A 21144-nucleotide genomic window follows, 5' to 3' on the forward strand; every position below is an offset into this window, starting at 1 on the left:
TCCTTTCCCTTCCTTTCCTTTCCTTCCCTTCCTTTCCCTTTCCTTCCCTTCCTTTCCTTTCCCTTCCCTTTCCTCTTCCCTTCCCTTCCCTTCCCTTCCCTTCCCTTCCCTTCCCTTCCCTTCCCTTCCCTTCCCTTCCCTTCCCTTCCCTTCCCTTCCCTTCCCTTCCCTTTCCATGCTGGCTCCTCCCTATCCCGTGCTATGGGGCGGTGGGGAGGGGGGAGGGACAGCACAAGTGGGTTAAAAGCTAGCAGCTGGGGGCCAGCTTGGGCGAAGTCCAAGCTGCTACATGGCTACTGCCAGCCCTGTAAGTCTGCCTCCCTGCCCCTTGTGCAGCTGGGGACCAGGCTGGAGTGGCCAGCCTGGGGTTTGCTGCTCACCTGGCATTCTTTCTTTGGTTAGGCCAGGGAGGCTGAGAGTGGAATCCGAAAGTGGGAGGAGAAGGAGGAAAAAAAAGATGAGAAAGAAGGGGCAGAGGGGGCTCTGAATACCCCTGGGGCCCTGCTGTCCCAGAGGGGGAAGGCCCAGGATGGGGGTCCCCCGGGGGTCAAGTTGGAGTTACATCCGCTGCTGAACAGGTAAGGCTGGTGGTGTGGCCTTGCACCTCTTGGACCCAGTTAGTTCCTCCTCCAAGAAAGGTCAGAGCTGGCCTAAGGCTTGGGCCCTGCTGGTGCTTCTGGCCTTAACCTAGCTGAGATACTGGGTTAAATTTCCCCATCCTGCCTCAAACTTTCAGGATCACTGACTCCAGTCACCCTGGCCGGGGGAGTTATGCCCAAACCCCATCTCCTCAATTGTCCTTGAAGGGGCAGGACTTCCCTGCCAGCGCAGGTGCTGCTGGTGGTGAGCCTGGGAGGGCTCTCTGCTTCCTCCTGGCCTCCCCAACCCACCCCCCCTCCCACCCCAGGTGGGCTCTGTGGTTCTTTAAGAATGACCGCAGCCGAACCTGGCAGGACAACTTGCGTCTGGTCACCAAGTTTGACACCGTGGAAGACTTTTGGGCGTGAGTATCTGTTGCTCCCAGGGGAGGCTTGAGCCAGGGACTTCTGAGCTGGGGATCCTTCCCAGACCACACCCCTCCAAGAAGATGTTTCTTACACAGCTTTTCCAGCCTCCCAGCCCCCATCCCCACCCCCGGGACCTCTCAGCATTTGCTGAGGGCTGGAGTTTGGTAGGTTCTGCTTGTGGGTGGGGGTCACTGGGGTTGGAACATGGTCCCCTCTGGAACCTTCTCGGGGGCCTAGGGAGGGAGCCTGGGAGGTTGGAGAAGCCAGAAGTTGATCCTGACTGCTGCTCCATGGCTTTGTGGTCCTGGGAAAGTTCTTTTTCCTCTCTGATCTGGTCACAGCCACAAAATGAGGATTAGGCTGCCTGACAGTATCCATGGGTAATCAAGGGAAGAGATCAGACAGGTGCCCTACAAACCCTAGGGGTGGCTGAGAGTCTGGGTCTCAGCTGGAGGGGTGCCTGACACCCACCCCCTGCCACCAGCAATGGGGCTCTAAAAGCCTCCCCAGGGGTTTGGATGGTCAAGGAAGACTCCCAGGACAAGGTGGGATTTGAGGGTTTGGGTAAATAGGGATGGAATTCCAGGCTGGGGGTGAGGGGGTGAGTGTGAGCAAAGCCTCAGAGGTCTGAATGTGGGTGGAACACAGTGGCATCTGGTAAGGAGTTTGGGGGGGTACGGGGTAAGTAGGACCCAGGCCTTAAAAAGTCTATTTTTTCAGCCTGCGGTGGGGGTGGGGGTGTTCTCTCCAGGATGTACAGTCACATCCAGCTGGCCAGTAAGCTCTCTTCCGGCTGTGACTACGCCCTGTTCAAGGTAAGCTCAGCCTCCCCACCCCTTAGGCCCCAAGAGGGCTAACCCTCCTCAGCGGCTGCTGTGTTCCTCCCTCATGGAGAGTTTGGGGGTGGGGTGCCGCAGACAGCCTTTCCAATCTGAGGACATGCTACACAGAAGCTTGGACAGAGCATCAGGCTGGAGCCGTAGGATATTTAAGAGTCTGGAAGGGTGAGGGAGGAGCAGAGGGAACTAGGAAGGAGCCCAGGTTTCTGGCCCGGCTCCTTAACAAGGGACCTGCATCAGAATGGCCTGAGAACACTGGGCATCAATGTTTAGGCCCTCATCGATGTTCACATCTGGAGGTACTGGTGCAGCAGGTGTGTGTGGGGGAATGTGTGTGCTACTACCAGGTTTTAAAGACCTCCCCAGGTGACTTCTGTCCGGCCTGGGATGTCTGCCCTTGTACACACTAAGGTTGCCCCAGAGGCTTCCTTAATCACCTGCATTTGAACTCTTGCTTCAAGGAGCTCTATTCCGCAAAGGAGACAAACCTATACACGTGTGTGTGTGTGTGTGTGTGTGTGTGTGTGTGTGTGTGTGTGTATAAATAAAAGGTGACAAGTGTGGAGGATTAGAGGCTTGCGGGGAGCTCATAGGAGGGGTTGCTGGCCCAGTGGCTGGTTGTGGAACTTGCTTGTTCAGAGGGGATGGAGGCAAGAGGGAACCTGGCCTGTGGAGGCTTATTTAGGGGCCAGAGCAGGGCCTGGGAAGGTGGCTGGGCCCCCACTTCCCTTTGAACAGAGGGAGGCCATTGATTCATCATTCCACATCTTAGGATGGCATTGAGCCCATGTGGGAAGATAGCAGGAATAAGAGGGGTGGCCGCTGGCTGGTCAGTCTCGCCAAGCAGCAGCGCCACAGTGAGCTGGACCGCCTGTGGCTGGAGACAGTGAGTGCGGATGGGGAGAGGAAAGGAGGTGAGGGGTGGGAAGGGGAGGGGTGGGGGAGGGGTGGGGTGGGGAGGGTCCCCACTAGAAGAGACTGAGCTGATGTAGGGTCAGTGGTCTCCCAGATAGTGGGAGCACTCCCTGTGACTCAGGTAGAGCTCTCACTATCCTCTCTTTCTGGCCCTAGCTGCTGTGTCTGATCGGGGAGAGCTTTGAGGAGCACAGCCGGGAGGTGTGTGGGGCTGTTATCAACATTCGAACCAAGGGGGACAAGATTGCCGTGTGGACGAGGGAGGCAGAGAACCAGGAGGGCGTGCTGCACATTGGGTGAGGGGGATCCCTAGCACAGAGTCTCTTCTAGGGGAGAAGGTGAATGTGTGTGTGGGTAGAGGCTTGGCCTGTGAGGGAGACCTCTGGAACTTTCTGTGTCCTCTCCCCCTACTTCCTTACCCACTTGTATGAGGGTTTGGAATCCAGATTTCAAGCTTTTTCTAGCAAGACTCTTCTTTTGCATTAAAGAGTCCTATTTTGGGTTTCCACCTAGTAGTAAGGATGCACAAAGAGTGATGATGGCTGGAACCAAGATAGGAATTCTGGTCAAAGGAGGACCCAGGATCCCTGGTTATCTCCAGGACCTGCTGATGACTATCTCATTTCCTCTCCTCCTCCTCCTCCTCCTCCTCCTCCTCCTCCTCCTCCTCCTCCAGGCGGGTCTACAAGGAGCGCCTGGGCCTCTCTACGAAGATTGTCATTGGGTACCAGGCTCATGCAGACACGGCCACCAAGAGCAACTCCCTAGCCAAGAATAAGTTTGTGGTGTGATGAGACCTTGGCACCATTATCCATTCAGCTGCCCCTGAGCCTTTCCCTGCCCTGTGTATGTGGGGGGTTGGGGGGTACTAGGCTACAATGGTGATGTAGGGCAGGGGGAGGGGTTAGAGAATGGGGTTCTCCCATGTATTGGAGTGAATATGAACATTCTTTAACGTGAGTTGGGGCTCAGGCCTAGGGACAGCTCTGTGGTCAGGGAGCCAGCCTGAGGGCCCAGGAAAGGTGGAGGAAAGCCCTGAGTATCTTTGTTTCATCTGAGGGTGGGTTGGGGTGAGTCACTGGGGGGAAGCAAAGCTCAACCAAAGGTGGAAAGATGACAAGAGCATCCTACAGTCCAGCACTTACTCTGTGCATACCCCTAGGAAAGGGGCTGGGTGGTCTGAAGGCCATATTCTTCTAAGGGGAGGGGGCCCAAGGCTGTTGACACTCTGAAAGCTGGATCTTGAGGACAGAGTGTGGGGGTAGGGGTGGAGGTGTGGGAGGTGGGTGCTCCTCTTTGGATTACTCTATTTCAAGCCTTTATGAATTGCCTTCTCATCAGCTTTGTAGCCTTGGAGCCTACCCTGTACCTTATACCTTCCCTCAACTGGATGTGGGTCCCTGGAGCAGGCTGTACATCATAAGGGTTGCAGTCTTAGAGGCAGAACCCCATTATCTCACAGAGAGACGTGTGTCCTCTTGCCCTTTCCTTAGCTGTGCCCAGGGATGTCTGGGCCTCGCCTGCCTCATGATCATGGTGATGTGGAGGTGGGTAGGTAGATGAGGTCCTGGCCCAGGAGTGCAGGACAGTAGTGGTTAGTTCTCATAGTTCTGCTTGAGGTGGATTAACTAAAAAGGTGATGAAGGGAAGCCTGAGTGGCTCAGTGGTTAAGCATCTGCCTTTGGCTCAGGGCCTGATCTGGGAGCCCCAGGATGGAGTCCCACATCAGGCTTCCTGCATGGAGCCTGCTTCTCCTCCCTCTGCCTATGTCTCTGCTCTCTCTCTCTGTTTCTTGTGAATAAATAAAATCTTAAAAAAAAAAAAGTGAGTTTAAGCTCCTTTCTGTTCCTGTTCTAAATAAACACTTTTGAACAAAATTAGAATTATTTTTGAGAGTTCTAAAATTAATATTTGGCCCCCCAAAACCTTAATCTCCTGTCCCCCCTTGATGGGGTGCTCGTGTGAGACCCCGCAGGGCCCAATCAGGCCCAAGCTAGTATGGGGAAAGGGGTAGGAAGAGCCAGGGACAGATTTCAATGTCAGAAGGGTTGGAGCTCAGGGATCCGATATATGCCCTTGGCGAAACTGAAGTATAAGGGAGCAGCAGGCGCCGCGCTCACAAGACCCAGATGCCACCTGGTCTGAGTTTGAGCCAGTGTAGGTAGAGAGGAATTTCCACTGAGTGAAAAGCGCGTTTGACTCGACGACACTGTAATAAAACGGCCTGCACGTGTGTTAAAAACACGATCTATATGGCTGTCCCCATCTGCTCATCAGAACAGCAGTTACTCTTCTCCAGGACTCGGCTCCGACAGCAAGGCTGGGGACTGGGGTGGCGCTGGTACTGGGCCTTGTAGGGTAGGAGTAACTGGGGCTTGCGGTGGTGCCACCATCATCCTTCTCAGGCAGGTCCGCAGGGCGCTGGGGAGGTCCCAGCGGCGGCGGGCGTGCGGGGCGGAGTCAGGACTAGGGGCGGGGCTCCGAGCCGGGGGCGGGGCCGGTCTGGGGGCGGGGCCCGGAGACCCAGACTTAGGCTTAGGGGCGGGGCTCCGAGCCGGGGGCGGGGCCGGTCTGGGGGCGGGGCCCGGAGACCCAGACTTAGGCTTAGGGGCGGGGCTCCGAGCCGGGGGCGGGGCCCGGAGACCCAGACTTAGGTCTGGGGGCGGGGCTCCGAGGGGACTGAGAAGGGCAGGGGCGGAGTCAGGCCTAGAGGCGGCGGGGCTCCGACGGGACTGCGCTGGCGGGGAGCTGGGCGGTCCCTGCGGGGCGGGCGGGGCCCGACCGGCGCTCTGTGTGGCCGCGGCCATGAAGCCGCAGCCGCCCGGCTAGGCCCCGGGCGGCTCTAGCCCAGGGCGGCCCGTGGAGGGCCGGGCCCGGCCCCGGCTCCGGCTCCGGTTCCCGGGCCGGCGGGCGGCTGCTCACCATGCCGGGCAAGCACCAACACTTCCAGGAACCGGAGGTCGGCTGCTGCGGGAAATACTTCCTGTTTGGCTTCAACATTGTCTTCTGGGTGAGCGCGGGGTGGGTTCCGGGCCCCGTGCTGGGGTGGTGGGAAAGGAGGTTCAGTCCCCCACTTGGGGGGGGCGGACCGCTTCCTGCCTTAAGGGCTGGGACCGTCACACAACCCCCCTTCTTCCCACGCCCACTCCCAGGACCACTCCGGGGAACTACCCGGGAGGCCCGGATTGCTGGAGGCGGGTCCCAGGCGCCGCGGGGTAGGGTATGGAGGTGGAGTCTCCCGGTAGCTTCCCAGGCCCCGGCAGAAAAAGGGGAGGTGTTTCCCTGAAGGTCCCGGGGACCTGCCTCCTGTCCAGCTCCTTTGCTACTCTGGAATGCGGGGTGTGGGGTGTTCGCTGAGCTCCACCCTGTGAGTCCACAGGGAGGAGTGTCTCCGTGAGGGGAAGGGCTGGATCTCCTCGTCCAGCCTTAAGCTCCAGCAAGGCGGGTGGGAGGGGGGCGGGTAGGTCAACCTGCCCCATGCAGCTTGCAGGCTGGGAGCGCCAATAGCTCTAGTCCTCTGCTAGGGGTAGGGTATCTCCCCCTATTGAGGCGTCCTGATCTGGCCCTGGGAAACAGAATTCAACATTCCACAGCTCACAGAACCGAGGCTTCCGGGAGGTGCTGCCCCTGCCAGAGAAGGGAGCTGCTAGTGCCTCTCCCAGGGTGGCATCTGTGCCACTGGGCTCTGCCAAGTCATCTTCCTCTTCTTCCTCGCCGGTCCCATCTCTCCAAGACTGCTTGCTGCCTCTGCAGTCTCTGTTCCTGCTGTCTTCGTCGAAGTTCTAGGCCCGTTCAGTTTGGTTCAACAAGACTCTGGCACTGCTCTCTACCTATGTACTGCCCATGCAGTCACCCGTGTGTGGTGAGCCTTTTGGCTCCAGTAATGCTCAGCTCCCAAGGGTGTGGGCAATGTGCTGAGAGTACTGATGGGGATGTTTGGAGGTCTGGGTGCAGCAAGCCTACTTCTCTCTGGGCAAGTCACTTCTCTTTGGGCCTCAGCTTCCCTTCCTGGGAGGGGTGATCATGAAGCCCGCCCCTCAGGGTTGTTAGGCAGATTAAATGAATTCTGATTTGTAGTCACACAGCTACTTTGTTATTTATTATCGACATTTTATAGATGAAGGAAGAGGCACAGAGAGGTTCAGTCATTTAACCTAGAGTCACGTGGCCAGTAAGTGCAGAGCCAGGGTACCTACCAGTGGGCAGTGGGTGGGGGTGAGGCAGGGCATTTGAGCAAGTCCCTGGATGCCAAGGGGGACAGGCAAGAGAAACTCAGGATTGTTCCAGGCACACCCTCTGTTGCAGGGGAGTGGGAGTAGGGAACCAGAGTGGGAAAGGCCCCAGGGCTGGGGCAGTGAGTTTTATGTTGAGAGCAGTATGAAGCAGCGAGGGCTTCAGTCCTGGATGATGGGTCTGTTTTGGCTTTTGTATGGAGGCAGATCTGTCTGCCTGCGTGGGGAGTGTGAGTGAGGAGGGGCAGAAGGCTTGGAAGTAGGGAGACCAAGGAGGAGGATTGGGGGAAAACTGGGGGGGTGGGAAATGGGAAGTGAGGAAGGCTCCAGGGGAAGTTAAGAGGCTGAACTGGCAGGACCAGGCCACTTAGGGGGCCACGGGAGGGTTTCAGACTTGGGTTTATGTGGCCAGGAAGAGGTGCCTATCAAACAGGCCCAGAGACTTCTGTTTGTTTGTTTTAATGGAAAGTGGACCCTGGTGTTACCCTACTGAGAAGCTACCATCAACTAATAATACAGTCTAGACTCCTCCAGTGGCTTCTGCCAGCCCCTCCACCTGCAATTTTCTTCTCCTTACTATACTCTCTCATCATTCAGAGCCTAGCTAAAATGTCCCCATTTCCCTAAGGAAAGCATGCCTCCACCACCCCCAGTCACTCCCTACTGCGTCGCTTTCTTTGGTTTTCTTTAAAGGATCTGTTGGTATCTGAAATGACCTTGTTTGCTCACTGTGGATTTCCCCCACTGACATGTAAACCCCTTGAGGGCAGAGAGCCCATTTGTCCTATTTGCTGATATATTCCCAGTGCATGGAACCTAGCCTAGGACATGGAGGCGTTTGTAGCAGGCAGGTGGACCTAGCAGTCTGGTGCCAGGGAGAGGTGTGGGTGGAGGTCCGGGAGATGCCAGCATATGATGGTGTGGAAATAAGTGTAGAGGAAGAAGGGCAGAAGGCAGAAGGTGGAACCTGGTTGTGTCGGTGGCCATGTACACAGGACAGCTCTGGGAGGGAGGGTGAGAAGGGGCAGTGGGAGGAATGGTGTTCAGTTAACCATGGAGAGGTTCAGAAAGGAGAAAGTCGTGGTTAGTCGCCTGTCTAAAGGCCATGGGTGGATCAAGTAGGATGAGGCAGGAAAAGTGATGTTTGGTTTCATATCCCAGGTCCAGTGTGGGAGGAGGGAAGGAAAGACATTTTTAGAGAAGAGTACTGCAGTAGGAGGAGCCTGGGGCCAGAGAGAGGAAGGCGTTCAAAGTGGGTGGTCATGGTGGAATGGACTGGAATGAGGGTGAGGGGGAAGAGGAGGACCCTGTGAAAGCAGGTGGGTGGGGATGGTATGAAGAACTGGGGTCATGGCCTTGTGCTGGGGCAGGAGGGGCACTCTCCCTGTGAGATGGATATCCGGGGACCTGCCCAAGCTCAGGCATATGGCCTGGACAGCCAGGGCTCTTCCTAGTAAGTAACTGAAGCAGGATGGTGGGTGGTGCTTAGAAGGTCCAGGCATAACTGTGTGCCAGATGTTTTCAAGGGCATAGCCACCGGCTCAGACTGGAGTGTCTCAACTGGATCTGGCTCACTTCAGGATCCCTTGCCATTCAGGGGTCTTTGCTTGTGAGCTTTGAAAGCAGAGAACAGAGTGGGGCAGCCATCACAGAGTGCCAGAGTAAATGGGATGGCCAGATTGGGAAGGGGCAGAAAGGAGGCCAGGGGCCTGGAACCCAGAACAGGCTTGGTGGGAGGAGAGGCTCAGGAGCACATTGTTGTGGCTGCTGCTTGGCAGGAGTGTCCCAGCCACCCTCTGCTGCAGTTCTGACTTCCCTGAAGGGCGAGGATGGGTTCCATCCTCCAGGCTGTGTTTTGCGGGGGAGGAGCACTGAAATGTGTTCTGGGGAAGTTAGGAAGGACCCTGAACCCCATTTACAGCCCATCTCCCCGCTGGCTTCCTGAAGACCCTGACTACTAGAGGGGGAGGGGCTCTACTGGGCGTGGGGAAGGATGCTGACACTCCAACCCTTAGCTCTTTGTTGCTGCCTCTGCAGGTGCTGGGAGCCCTGTTCCTGGCCATTGGCCTCTGGGCCTGGGGTGAGAAGGTAAGGTGGTGGAGTCAGGGATGGGGCTGCCGTGGGTGGAGGTGGTGGGAGGATCGGCCTGGCCACTTGACTTTGCTCCCTTGGCACAGGGCGTTCTCTCCAACATCTCAGCGCTGACTGATCTGGGAGGCTTGGACCCCGTGTGGCTGTTTATAGTGGTTGGAGGTGTCATGTCAGTGCTGGGCTTTGCTGGCTGCATCGGCGCCCTCCGGGAGAACACCTTCCTGCTCAAGTTTGTGAGTACACCCCCACTTAGATCCATTGGGAACCCCAACCTCCTCCCACTGACTTCTTGCATATAGTTAGTACTTAATAATGGGTAGTTTTATTATTATGTTATTATAGCAATAATCATCAGAATTCTGTTATCTGTATTTATAGGATCCTTTCTGTTGTGACTGAAACCTAGGGGGCCAAGCATAAAAGGGTATTTATGGGCTCGCTAGGGAAAGCCCAAGGGTATGCTGGGTGCCAGTCCATTTGGATCTAGGGGCCACCACAGTGTCACTTTGCCTGGTTTCTCTGTTTCTCTGGTCTGTCCCTCCAGTTGGCTCTATTCCCCATGGGGTGGAAGGATGCCCACAAATGGGTGGAGACTACCTTCATGCTGTCCCTCCACGAATTCATACTGGAGGCCGAGGCTCTTTCTTCCTAAGCAGTGGAGGACCAGTCCTTGAATTGCACCTCTCTGGTTCAGAGTGACTGTCTCTGTAACAATTTCTGTGGTCCTGGGAGAGGTAGCGCTCTGACGGGTGGGCTCCTGTCGCTGGCGTAGGCCCAGTCTCTATCTGGGAATGGGAAAAGAGGTGGAGATGGCTCTCTGCGTGAGCTACAGGAGCTGAAGGAGGGTGGTTTCTCAAAGAAAACAGGGTGATTACCACAGGAAGCGGAATGGATGGGGAGGTAAGAACCGGGCTGTCCTTTGCCATCATAAAATAGTACTAATGGGAGAGAAGTGGGGACTCTTGGCTCTCTTGGGGGGAAGCTTTGCCCAGTGGCACCCCCAGGCCCTGCGTCTCTGACACCTATCGTCTGTATGCCCTCACCCCAGTTCTCAGTGTTCCTTGGCCTCATCTTCTTCCTGGAGCTGGCAACTGGGATCCTGGCCTTTGTATTCAAGGACTGGATTCGAGACCAGCTCAATTTCTTCATCAACAACAACGTCAAGGCCTATCGGGATGACATTGACCTCCAGAACCTCATTGACTTTGCTCAGGAATATGTGAGTCCCGCGCCAGCCTGGGCTACCTATACGTGAGGCGCCTGCTGGACAGATGTGTGAGAGAGCAAGTTCCCTGTGTTCTGGAATCATTCCCACACCCACACACCAGGGAAAAGAGCCAGAAGGCCCCCTGTCTTAGGGGAAGCCAGCTTTTGTGATCCCCCTAGGTCCCCATTGTGCCTAGTTCTGCAGGGACACAGCGTTGGGGAGCAGAGGCCAAAGCCTCCAAACCTGGCAGCAACTCAACCAGGGTTTGCAACACACCTACAGGAGGACATTTGATATAAAAATACAGATTTCTCCTAATAAACCCTGGACCCGTAGTATTAGCTGGGTTACATTGCTGCCATTCCCTTTGCTAGTATAGGAGCTCTCTGTTTGCCATCGTCTCTGCCACTCTATTTTATTATACCTATCAGCCCTTTTCTCTCATTATGTTGTTTGGCCTCCGAACATATTAGAGTTTGAGACCTCTCCCCTCCCCAGAAGCTCTGCTCTGAAACTCCTCTACCTGACTTGTGTGAAGAAGTAGTCAGTGAACAATGCAAGAGATCCCAGGCACCTCCTGCCTGCACCTCCTCCTCCACTCACACCCACTTCTATGCCACCCACTCTGACTCTGTTCCCACTGGATCCAGAGATGAGCCAGATCTGGTCCCTGCTTTGAGGAGTTCTCAACTCAGGGCAGAAGCAGATGTATTGCCAGCAGTTAGGACATGATCTGTTTGTCATTCAACGCAGACTGGTACAGACTTATTATTGTGTGCCAGGCCCTGGGCCAGTTGCTGGGAGTTCAATGGTGAAAAAAAGCTGGGACCTGTCCTCACGGGACGGCAATCTGGAGGTAGAGACGGATGATGAGGAAGACGGACAAGTGTGTGTGTGTGTGTGTGTGTGTAAAAAATTAGAAATTGTGGTAAGAGCTGAAATGGGGAAGAGTGGAGAAGAGGAAGACCTTGGAGAAGAAGCAGGGTTGTGGAAAGAGGGGTGGATGTTCCCCGCAGGCGTAGCAGGTGCTGAGCAGAGCAAGAGGAGGCAGCAGAGGCCAGGCCATTCGCTGTGACCTATGCACACAGAGCTGTATGGCCATGCCTCCCTTCCCCGGCTCAGCCACGAGTGCCCACCTTGTGTCTGCACCCAGCTGGTCCCTGGAGGGCTGGCTTTCCTGCCACATGGGTTAAGGCCTGTGCTCCCGTCTCCCCCAGTTCATAAGCTTGCTTCACACTAGCTATTTCTGAGCCTAGGGAGGCAGTGCATGATGCTCTGGGTAGGGGTGATGGGGATCTGGGTGCTGCCAACAGCATTTTTGGAGTGTGATGGGATTGTGGTGAGGGTGACAGGGTTGCCCTCCTGTTCCTGCAGAGAGGAAAAGAGAAAGTCTTCATAAAATCTTTGGGGCAAGTGTGGGGAAACCTGGCACAGACGTGGACTTAGTGGTGCCTCTCCTCACGGGGCTTGGCCTGACATCCACTTCTCTGGGCACCCCTTCCCAGTACTCCCCTGCTCCCCACAACCTGGGTAGGAGTGTAGTGCTGCCCTGATGGCTCTGGGCTTAGGTCCGGCCTTCCTGTTGGGAGAGGGTGGTGAGGAGGTGACCACCTGCCTGTCTGCCTCCAGACCCCCGCCTAACCCAGCCCTGCCCTATCTCCTGCAGCCCAGGCCTGTCTCAACTGGATGGGGGCTCCTGGGGCAGGCCTGGCTCACCAGGGGCTCTCCTCTTGCCCCTCAGTGGTCTTGCTGCGGAGCCCGAGGGCCTAATGACTGGAACCTCAATATCTATTTCAACTGTACTGACTTGAACCCAAGCCGGGAGCGCTGCGGGGTGCCCTTCTCCTGCTGCGTCAGGGACCCTGCGGTGAGTGGGGCCTGGTGAGGGGGGAGCAAGGCCATTGCAGTGCACAGGCCAAGTGTGGGGGAAAATCTAGCACAGGACTTGCTGGGCTTGGCCCTGCTCTGGGGGCCTTGGAGGCAGTGGGGAGGTCATTTTACACGGGAGTCCTCCTACTAGGCTAAGGAGTTTGTGTCCCTGGGCAGCAGTGAGGCCTGCTGGGGTAGGGGCTGTACCCCTTTAACAAAACCCGTCTCTGTAGTGAGCCAGCCGCCACACCCCTGGGCCACTCACTATTCTGCAGTGGTAGGGCCTGGGGATTCTGACCCCTTTATGGCTTTCTTCAGAGCAGAAACTTCTCCCTGTGATATCCCATCCATCACAGTTTATCTGGGACATTTGAGGGCCGGGATTCTTCCCATTCGTGTAACACATGAGCAGGCAGGATTTGTAAACACGAGGCAGCTCGGGCTGGTGTTCGCAGCCATCTGTCCTGGTGCCAGGGAAAGAGGTGGATGGGACTCATTGAGCCTCAGGTAGGAGTGGTGGCCTGTCAGAGTCCATGGTTCCATCTGCTTCCCCTGAGAACCAGAACTATTGCAGTGCTGGGTGCCTTGGGCCCCTTAGGATACCCCATCACCAAGTTGCTCATTGGCCTATTTTTCCTCAGGAAGATGTCCTCAACACCCAGTGTGGCTATGATGTCCGGCTCAGACTGGTGAGAGGGTTTGGGACAGAGTTGGGGGCACTGGGATGGGAAGAGCAGCCTTCCATAAGCTCCTCTGAAAGGCCTCAGGGATTCTGTGGGGAGGTGGTGCTGAGTCCTAGAAATCATCCAGGCACCTAGGGCTTGGTACATTCATGGGGCCAATGGACCTGTGGGCACGGACATGTGTGTGTTTGTTCATTCCAGTTCTTTGTCAAGCACCCACTGGCGCTCACACCTGGCATTGCCTTACGCACTAGGGATTCATGCTTCTGAGATAGGCAGACAAAGCTCTTGCTCTCAAGGAGCTCCTACTCCCGTAAAGGAAGAAAGACACGAAGCTCATGGATAAATACATATGAACAGTAATGTGACAGTTTGAACCAAGAGCTTGAAAGAAAATAAAGTAAGGGAAGTGATGAGATTGGGACTGGGTGGTCAGGCAAGGCCTCTTGAAGGAGGGGGTATCTGTTCTGAGACCCTGATGACGAGGAGCTGGTCATGATAGAGCTCTGTAGGCTCTGTGATAGAGTTCTATCTAGGCAGCAGGTGCTAAGATGGCAGACCCTGGGGTGGGGATGAGCTTAGCAAACTGGACTGAGAGGAGGCCTGTGGGGGTGGGTGGGGCCAAGCCCTTTGCCTGTGTGTCCCCAGGAGCTGGAGCAACAGGGCTCCATCCACACCAAAGGCTGTGTGGGCCAGTTTGAGAAGTGGCTGCAGGAAAACCTGATCATCGTGGCTGGGGTCTTTGTGGGCATCGCTCTCCTCCAGGTACTGCCTTAGCACAGCATGCCCCCTACACCCCTGCCCAGCCAGCACATCTTCCCTCACTTTGCTTCTGTGTCTTACAGATCTTTGGTATCTGCCTGGCCCAGAATCTTGTGAGTGACATCAAGGCAGTGAAGGCCAACTGGTGAGGCTGCCACATTGGCCATGGCCACCTGCCTGGCCTACCCAGGGACCCCCCCCCCCCCGTGTCACTGTACCCGTGATGGGCAAGGCTGTGGGTGTTTCTGCTTAGACCTGAGATCCCTATGGGGCTTGAGTGTGGGTGTGCTGTGTGCCCATGGAGAAATCTGTGTGCTGCTGCCTGTCCTGGAGCTGAATGCAGGGAGGGCGGGTGTGTTTCTGTGAGTGTGCACAGGGAACCACTGTCTTGGCTGTTGTGGGTGGTGGGCTCTCCAGGGGCCTAGGAATGGCACAGCTAAGAGGGTATGTGTGGACCAGGTGGGGTGGTAGGGGGCTGCTGTGTCCCTGCCCAAGCTGGGACACACCTCTCTGTGCATGTGGCTGTTAGGGCAGGCTTGGGGCTTGCTGTTGCCTGGGACACAGCCTCATGCAGCTTCAGAGCTGTCTTCTCTACTAGCTATGACCTTGACCCTGCCAGAAGCCCCCTGTGGCCTCAGTGTCTCAGACTTGAAAATGGGTCCAAGAATTTTCTCTCCCTCGCTTGCCTCCCAGGATCAAACATGATGATGGCTACAAACTACTCAAATAAACAAAACCTTGAAAACCACTGGCTTACGCCCACCATCTCAGAGGTTCTATCAGCTGCAGGGCCTCAGCATTGCTGTCCACCTGAGGCCCCAGCCTGGACCCACCCTGCCAACATGTTTTCTTGGCCTGGATAGTGTATACATTTGAGCCAACCTTTAAAACTTGGTATATTTCACGTAGAAGTCCAGATCCCCAGCATCTTGTGAAGAATGGCCATGTGGCCACAGGGGCTGTTCAGTGTCATCATCTCCTGGGACATGTGCTTCCCGTTCTCTGAGAACCTGGCCCGTTCTGCTCACCTAAGTGCCCTGCCTGATCCTGTAGGCTGGGAGTCGGCTTCCTCCACCTCTGCAAAGTTCTTCCTGCAAATGCTGCAAGCCTAATGTGGGCCAGGCCAAGATCCAAGCATGGGAATGTGAAGAAGGGGGAGAGGCTGGAGCCTGCCTGGAAGAGGCCATAGCCTGGGAAGGGTCTGGTCCTCCTGGGGGTTGAGATGGGTGCCAGCATACTCAGGAGAATGGTTGAGGGGTGGGATGGAGGTCAGGAAGGATTTGGGAAGGAGGTAACTGGAAGCCTGAGCTTGGCACCCTCAAGGATAGGGGGACCCAGGTTTGGGGGCTGTTGATGGTTGACTCCAAGGCTCACTTGGAATCCAGTTCAAAATCTTCCGGATGGCCTGTAGAGTTGTCTCCTGGACACCAGAGGGCGCGCCAGCACAGCATTACCTGGGTCTGGTTTTTTTCCTAGGGCAACTCCACGGGGCACAGCCCTGTGCTGGGTGAGTCCACCCTGCTTACTAGTTCTTTGGGTTTCAGGGAATTTACAAACTTCTAAAGGGGAAGACTGGCTCAGATTTGGGAAGTCTGGCTGCTGTTCTCAGATCTGCACAAAGAGGTATATGTGGAGTGAGCATTTGTGGATGAAAGGAGAGGTTTGGGTTAAGTGCACAGCAGATCTCTAACTTAGATGCCCTCAGTGCTGGGTGGGTTATAAAAATAAAGTAGGCCTTTGAGTTGTGAGGCCTCTGCAGTGCAACTTTGATTTTTCCCACTATTACTGGAGATGGGACACAGAGTCATTGCTTTGTGATGAGAAATACTTGCATGATTGAGTCTGAGTCGCTAATGGCAACTGGCCTTGAGTGACAATAAGGTGTGGTGGGGATGGTGGCAAAGCACAGATTTCCACCTGAAACTGGCAGCTGTCATTCAGCTGTAGCTAATCGCTGTAAAGCGGGAACATAGATAGGTCTAATGCGAGAAAGTGGAGAGGACAAAAAAGCTAGATTTTTATGTGAAGTATTCTGATTTTTAAGTTGTTGGCAACTAATAAAAAAACATTTAAAACCCTGCTAGCCAAACAAAAGAGGTAGGGGCTCCTGTGCCATCATAATCTCTATGGGACAGTCACCCATGGGGGCCCTGGCGACTCCGCCATTCAGGAATGCTAGGAGCTCCTGCAGCTGGGCAGGGTGTGGGGCAGGTGCCCAGCATCATGGCTCCCAGACACAGGCTGGGTGGTGTCCTCAGGTCTCTGAAAGATAGGCTATGGCTGGTTTCTCCATGCTACAATAAATGCAGCTCACAATATTGTGCATGTGTCCTGTGGTTTCTGATTGTAAATGCTTTCACGTTTCATTTTCCCTCCCAAAGCTCACAACACCTTGTGAGGTGGAGAATATTTTCCCAATGAGGAAATGAGTTCGGGGGGAGTTGCCCACAGCCCACAGCTGAGAGGAGGCCCCCAGATCTGACCCCTCTTGGCATCTTGCACTGCACCAACCCTGCCCTTCTGCTGCATCAAGGTGAAACCTGCACACTTGAAGTGCCAACTTATGAGGGGCAGTAAGCTGTCACAGCCCAAGTGTGAGTTGAGTTGAGTACCTGCTTAGGTGTGAGGATGTAGAGAAATGGTCCTGGCTCCAGTGCTGTACTCCTGTGCAGGAGACAAAAATGGGTAGGCACATCAACATTTGTGCTAGCAATATATGCTATGAAGAAAATAAGAGTAATGGCTGGACTGTGACAGTTGGGGTGCCTAGCAGGAGGGACCCCTTGATGGGGTGGTAGGAGGGGCTGCCATCTCTGGGAAGCTCCAGGGGAACAGTGTTCTCTAGATTTGGGTTCCAGTTGCCCTAGAGGCCCTCAGCTGGGATGGGTTTGGCATGAAGGAACCTAGGGTGCTGAAGAGGGGGAGTAGGTGAGAGGCAGAGAGAAGAGGTAGAACCAGAATATATTTGAAAATGGGATTGATGAGATCGGGTAGATATGACTAGTAGGAGTGGTTGTGACCCTGGCTGAGGACCCAGAATTCTCCAAAGCTCATTTCTATAGTATATCTATCTGTCCATCTTCCATTTACCCACTTACCCATCCACCCATGTACTCAGCCAGCCAGCCACCCATCCATCCATCTACCTACCTATCTGTCCATCTGTCTGTCCATCCATCGACTATCATCCATTCAGGTAGGCCCTGGCTAGAGGCTGGGGTTACTGAGGCAGTTCAAACTTGCCCTTGTCCTGGATCCCGTAGTCTCTTGGTAGAGGCAGTTGGAACAGTTGCTAGTGATGTATAATATGTACATGTGACAAGTACGTGGGATTTCATGCTCGTTAGAGGCATTTCCTCTCCCCAAAGTGGAACCCAAAGTAGTTCTTTCCTTTGTGCTGAGTAGTCCTTACCCAGAAGGGGATCTCTCCAGATATGTAGAAAACACAGGGAAGCTTATAAGGCCACCCCTTGCCCATCCTTCTAGCTGGATCTCTGGACCTTGGGGACTGAGGTCATCCTACCACCCTCTGTCTGGGAGGAGTGGTGCACCAGTGCACACTGGTGATGACGGAGGTGGTCATTGGCAGCCTGGGAGCCTCCCATAGCCCTGGACCTGCGTTGTCTAATCAGAGGAGAGCTGCTGGCAGGCTCCGGCATCATCTTGGAGGGAGGGCGTCCTATCATCATCAGGCTACTCCAGATGGGGAACTGGAAAGGAATGTGAGATCCTGGGTTGGTGAGCCCCCGGATCTCTGGGTGAGGAAGTCAAATGGACTCCAGAGGCTGGGGTAGGGTTTCCTCTCAAAAGATGGCCAGTGAGGTTAAGGTGGTGCATTCTTTGGAGGGAACCATTCCCAGTGATCACCAGAGGGCACCAAAGCATAGCCCATGCAGGGTAGCCGAGTTGGTTGTGGACCGGGGGAGGCTGCAGGTGTGGGCATCATTGTGGGGGAGGCCCTTAGGTCTGAGCAAGTCCATGCCATGCTTCCGAAGACCTGGGGGCCCAGGTTGGGGGGCCCAGGTTGGTGCCAAATCCAGGCCTTGCCGCCCTCTGGTCTCTCTTCCAAGGACTCAGAGCCAACAAAACTGCCTGAGCCCACCCTCAGGCCCCTGCAGATGGTGAGCAGGGGGCTCACTTTCCCTAGGAGGTCCAGGGGACATGCTCCAATGCATACACCTTTACTAATTCAACCAGATTTACTGAGCACCTACTATGTGTCAGACACTGTAGTATCAGGAACAAAATGAAGTCCCCCACCCTTGTGCTCACATACCAGAACCAGTCTTTGGCACAGGGCCAAATAGTGAACATTTTAGGCTTTTGCGCCATACAACCACTCAACTCTGCTTTATGGCAGAATGGAGCTCTTGACAAGACAAACAAATGAGCACGGCAGTGTTCTTTTTTTTTTTTAATTTTTATTTATTTATGATAGAGAGAGAGAGGCGCAGAGACATAGGCAGAGGGAGAAGCAGGCTCCATGCACCGGGAGCCCGATGTGGGATTCGATCCTGGGTCTCCAGGATCGCGCCCTGGGCCAAAGGCAGGCACCAAACCGCCGCGCCACCCAGGGATCCCACGGCAGTGTTCTCATAAAACTTCCTGAACACTGAAATTTGAATTTCATATAATTTCCTTGTGTCACAAAATATTATCCCTCTTTTGATTATCAACTATCAAAAAACATAAAAACATTCCCAGCTTTGGAGCAACATGGAAACAGGCAGTGGGGAGGACTCTCCTGGACTAAGAGCTGCTGACCAACCTAGGAAGCAAGAAAATGCCACCTGGTGAGTGTTCATAATGAATCACTTAGTGGGAAGGGGTGAGTACTATGGGAATATTAGAGAGAGGTGGGGTCCTTGGGAGTGTGTGGGGTTGGGGTAGGCATTGGTACTAAATGGGGTGGTCAGCGAGTGGTCTCACTTTTTTTCTTTTTTAAGATTTATTTATTTATTTATTTATTTATTTATTTATTTATTTATTTATTTTATTTATTTATTATAAGCACAGAAAGAGAGAGAGAGAGGCAGAGACACAGGCGGAGGGAGAAGCAGGCTCCATGCAGGGAGCCCAACGTGGGACTCGATCCCGGGACTCCAGGATCTCACCCTGGGCCAAACGCAGGCGCTAAACCGCTGAGCCACCCAGGGATCCCCTGGTCTCACTTTCTATGAAAAAGCGACATAGACCAAAATCTTTATTTTGTTTTTAAAAAGATTTATTTATTTTAGAGGTAGAGGAGAGAGATAAAGAGTGGGGGTGGAGGGCAGAGGGAGGGAGGAGAGAAAGAATCTCAAACAGATTCCCCTCTGAGTATGGAGCCTAATGCAGCTTCAGTTCCAGGACCCTGAGATCATGACCTGAACTGAAATCAAGAGTTGGATACTCAACCATCTGGGTTGTATGGTCCCCTAATTTTTCTTTTAAAGATTTTATTTATTTATTCATGAGAGACACACACAGCAAGGCGGAGACATAGGCAGAGGGAGAAGCAGGCTCCCTGTGGGGAACCTGATACAGGACTCATCCTGAGACTCCAGGATCACAACCTGAACCAAAGGCAGACGCTCAACCACTGAGCCACCCAGGTGCCCCCAGGCACCCCTAATTTTAATTTTTTTTTAATTTTTATTTATTTATGATAGAGAGAGAGAGAGAGGCAGAGACACAGGCAGAGGGAGAAGCAGGCTCCATGCACCGAGAGCCCGATGTGGGATTTGATCCGGGTTCTCCAGGATCGGGCCCTGGGCCAAAGGCAGGCGCTAAACCGCTGCGCCACCCAGGGATCCCCACCCCTAATTTTAATTTTAAATTATTTTGATAGCACAGGTAAAATAGGAACCCAATCTCCTTAAAAAAATAGATGAAGCTGGGGCACCTGGGTGGCTCAGTCAGTTGGGTGTCTGCCTTTCGCTCAGGTCATGATTGAGCCCTCTGTGGGGCTCCTTGCTCAGCGAGGAATCTGCTTCTCACTTTCCCTCTCCCCCTGCTCATGCTCTCTCTCTCTCTCAAATAAATATATAAAATCTTTTTTAAAAAAATGGATGCAACTAAAATCCCCTTAAGTGCCTCATTCTATTACCCTCCCCTGCCTTCCTCCCGTGTCATCACGGCTCTGAGCCATAGATCCTTCCAGACATTTTACATTTTTTAAATTTTGTAATCGTATTACATACACATAGAAAATGTTGGGTATCACTGTGTGTGTGTGTTTGAAGTGGCAGGATACTGCCCCTCTCTTGCTTCCCAAACCCCATAACGTGTCTTGTAAAGCTGTTTTGTTTTGTGTGACCATAGGGGTGTTTCCCTGAGTGACTGCTGGGGTGTTTCCCTGCAGGGACAAGCCATGTTTTGCCTCTCTGTCCTTTACCTGATGAATGGTGGATAGTCAAGCTGTTCCCTCTTGGGCTTCACTCCAAGCATCTAATTAGAGGCAGAACCAAACACTCTCTCCTGGGGTTTAGACTTTATAAGCCAGTGACCACTGCTTCACTGGGCAGCAAGAGAAGAGCTACAGAGAAGGGTGGCCCCAAGTCGGGGCTGAGGGCAGACTTGGCCCCAGCAGGTCCCTTCCTGGGCCTGGGGCCTCATTTCTGCTCCTCAGCCTGAGCATTGGCCTGATAGACAGCATTACTGCATCTGGGGGCCTGGAAGCTAGCCAATCAGAGGTGTGAAAGCCGCACAATTAGTCCCTTGGCATTGCCAAGGCTGTTGCTGTGGTAATGCCTACCTGGTCCCCTGTGCAGCTATGCAGACAGATGGGGACATCGGTAACCTGTATACAGAAGGGCCTCTGCTGTGGTCCCAAGTCTAGTCCTTGGCAGAGGCTTAGACACCTAGAGGCCTGGACACACCTGGACACCTGGGTTCTGCTTCCAGGAATGATCCTCTGGAAATTAGCTCTCAGGCTTGCCTCCTGATCAGGCCAGGCCATCCCCAGGCTGCTCCAGCATGCATCCGCCTCCATCTGTGGGAGTCTCCTGGGAAACATGCCTGGGGAGAGGGGGTTCCAGGCAGAGGGGCCACATGGAATTCCAGGTGGCTTGCTTGCCAGCCAACATTTGTCAAGTACCTGTGTGTGCCAGGCTATGCTGGGTGCCCAGAACTTGGCAGCAGCTGTTTCTGTCCTCAAGGGGCTCAGGGTCTGGTGGGAGATTCAGACAGGTGAGTCACCAGTCTTGACAAGTGATTTATTTGTTTGTTTGAGTAGGTGGTGCAGGCGTGTGGTTAAAAACCACAAACTGCATGAAAGAATATGTGCAAATCCCTTATCACCCCTGTCTCCCGGTCACCTTCTTCTCCCCGGAGGCAGCCACTACTGCTAGTCCTGGCCCTGTCCTCCCGGAGATGGTCCATGCATTCCAAAGCAGATCTCCTCAAGAAACAAAGCAAGCGGGGATCCCTGGGTGGCTCAGCGGTTTGGCGCCTGCCTTTGGCCCAGGGCGCAATCCTGGAGTCCCGGGATCGAGTTCCGCGTCCGGCCCCCGGCATGGAGCCTGCTTCTCCCTCTGCCTGTGTCTCTGCCTCTCTTTC

The 21144-nt window shown here is 54.4% G+C and overlaps 2 protein-coding genes across 3 annotated transcripts; both read left to right on the forward strand.

Annotated features, from left to right (window-relative positions):
- The first annotated feature begins 289 nt into the window (after nt 1-289).
- On the forward strand, nt 290-3574 carry EIF4E1B (eukaryotic translation initiation factor 4E family member 1B). The gene is made up of 7 exons (XM_055324851.1): nt 290-307; nt 403-578; nt 908-1003; nt 1759-1822; nt 2619-2732; nt 2918-3057; nt 3438-3574. Exons 1-7 carry the CDS (start codon nt 290-292, stop codon nt 3550-3552), a joined length of 723 nt encoding a protein of 240 aa, XP_055180826.1. The 3' UTR covers nt 3553-3574.
- Nucleotides 3575-5503: 1929 nt separating this feature from the next.
- Nucleotides 5504-15923, forward strand: TSPAN17 (tetraspanin 17). 2 transcript variants are annotated; one of them, XM_055325736.1, is made up of 9 exons: nt 5507-5771; nt 9031-9081; nt 9171-9317; nt 10133-10303; nt 12033-12158; nt 12802-12849; nt 13492-13608; nt 13689-13750; nt 14299-15923. In XM_055325736.1, the coding sequence occupies exons 1-9, from the start codon at nt 5685-5687 to the stop codon at nt 14333-14335; spliced, it is 846 nt and encodes a 281-aa protein (XP_055181711.1). In that variant the 5' UTR covers nt 5507-5684; the 3' UTR covers nt 14336-15923. The 2 variants fall into 2 exon arrangements, with proteins under 2 accessions (XP_055181712.1, XP_055181711.1); XM_055325737.1 differs by lacking the exon at nt 10133-10303 and having other exon boundaries at nt 5504-5771.
- The last annotated feature ends 5221 nt before the right edge of the window (nt 15924-21144 follow it).

Source organism: Nyctereutes procyonoides, unplaced genomic scaffold, assembly GCF_905146905.1.
Source record: "Nyctereutes procyonoides isolate TBG_1078 unplaced genomic scaffold, NYPRO_anot_genome, whole genome shotgun sequence".
Taxonomy (NCBI): Eukaryota; Metazoa; Chordata; class Mammalia; order Carnivora; family Canidae; genus Nyctereutes; species Nyctereutes procyonoides.

Coding starts and splice junctions, on each gene's coding strand:
- EIF4E1B (XM_055324851.1), top strand. Junction 1,004..1,758: donor ACCGTGGAAGACTTTTGGGC/GTGAGTATCTGT, acceptor TGTTCTCTCCAG/GATGTACAGTCACATCCAGC. Junction 3,058..3,437: donor GAGGGCGTGCTGCACATTGG/GTGAGGGGGATC, acceptor CTCCTCCTCCAG/GCGGGTCTACAAGGAGCGCC.
- TSPAN17 (XM_055325736.1), top strand. CDS start 5,685: ATGCCGGGCAAGCACCAACACTTCCAGGAACCGGAGGTCGGCTGCTGC. Junction 9,082..9,170: donor TCTGGGCCTGGGGTGAGAAG/GTAAGGTGGTGG, acceptor CCCTTGGCACAG/GGCGTTCTCTCCAACATCTC. Junction 12,159..12,801: donor GCTGCGTCAGGGACCCTGCG/GTGAGTGGGGCC, acceptor ATTTTTCCTCAG/GAAGATGTCCTCAACACCCA.